This window comes from Trypanosoma conorhini, assembly GCF_003719485.1.
Source record: "Trypanosoma conorhini strain 025E chromosome Unknown Tco_14.4_contig_00993, whole genome shotgun sequence".
In the NCBI taxonomy this organism is placed as follows: domain Eukaryota; phylum Euglenozoa; class Kinetoplastea; order Trypanosomatida; family Trypanosomatidae; genus Trypanosoma; species Trypanosoma conorhini.
The window spans coordinates 1,144-2,322 of NW_021705030.1; the positions used below are offsets into that span (position 1 = coordinate 1,144).

Consider the following 1,179-nt stretch of genomic DNA (forward strand, 5'->3'; position numbering starts at 1 on the left):
AATGCTAGGTAGCACCGGCAGGAAGAGAGAGGGAAGCCCATTGACAGAGTTCATCATCATTAACAGGCACCCAATTTCGGAGAACCAAACACAAACAGAAAAGGAACGGAAAGATAAACATTAGCAACAAAAGAAAATTGTTTTTGTTCCCATAAAAAGGCAACTTGACCTAGGCACAACACTGGAAGAAACTGGAGATGAGAAAGAGAGCACAGGAGGCGCAGATGAGGTAGAAGGACTCCGCAAATTTGTAGTCCTGGTCCTTGAAGGGAGAGTACAGGGGCGACAGCGCAGTGTCATCCTGGCAGTAGCCCTTCATATATCCATACACAAGAAGGGCCACGCACACCCCAGACGCCGCAAACGCAAGAAGAACTAATAAGCTTATGCATATAGTAAGGCAACAGTTCTTTACATTTGCAATAACGTGTGCAGTGACGAGCCCCAAAATGATGAGGCCAACACCAGCTGCACCCACAGCGGTGCCCTCGGAGACCCGGAAAAACAGCTTGTACTGCCCGCACAAGCTCTTACTCACCTTCTGCTCGGTCTCATTGCCATCGGGCAAGATCACCTCATTGTACCACAGCGTCTGCTTCATCGTCACAAGCTCTTTCTTCTTCTGGAAGACAGGGAAGATGTTGGCACACACAGCACAGGCGGTGGCCAATATAGCCAAAACCAACACCAGTACGCGGAAACAAGGACAGCAGCACATGAGTCCTTTTTGGCGAGTGTGGGAGAGCCTACTTCTTGCCTTGCGCTTGCAACGGAGACACGGAGAGCAGGAGGGGAGAGAGAGAAGCACTGGCGCCAGCTCTCCTTCAGTGCAGCGAAGAGTCATCAATGCTAGGTAGCACCGGCAGGAAGAGAGGGAAGCCCATTGACAGAGTTCATCATCATTAACAGGCACCCAATTTGGGAGACTCGCACATAAGCAGAAAAGGAACGGAAAGATAAACATTAGCAACAAAAGAAAATTGTTTTTGTTCCCATAAAAAGGCAACTTGACCTAGGCACAACACTGGAAGAAATAGGAGATGAGAAAGAGAGCACAGGCGACGCAGATGAGGTAGAAGGACTCCGCGAATTTGTAGTCCTGGTCCTTGAAGGGAGCGTACAGGGGCGACAGCGCAGTGTCATCCTGGCAGTAGCCCTTCATATATCCATACACAAGAA

At 49.4% G+C, this 1,179-nt stretch overlaps 1 protein-coding gene across 1 annotated transcript, besides 1 other annotated feature; it reads right to left on the minus strand.

Annotated features, from left to right (window-relative positions):
• Positions 1-86: 86 nt before the first annotated feature.
• Positions 87-136: a sequence feature (A-rich).
• Positions 137-169: 33 nt separating this feature from the next.
• On the minus strand, positions 170-718 carry Tco025E_09141 (uncharacterized protein; the record flags this gene model as incomplete). Its single annotated transcript, XM_029375967.1, has 1 exon — positions 170-718. One exon carries the CDS (start codon positions 716-718, stop codon positions 170-172), a length of 549 nt encoding a protein of 182 aa, XP_029224068.1.
• Positions 719-1,179: the final 461 nt, after the last annotated feature.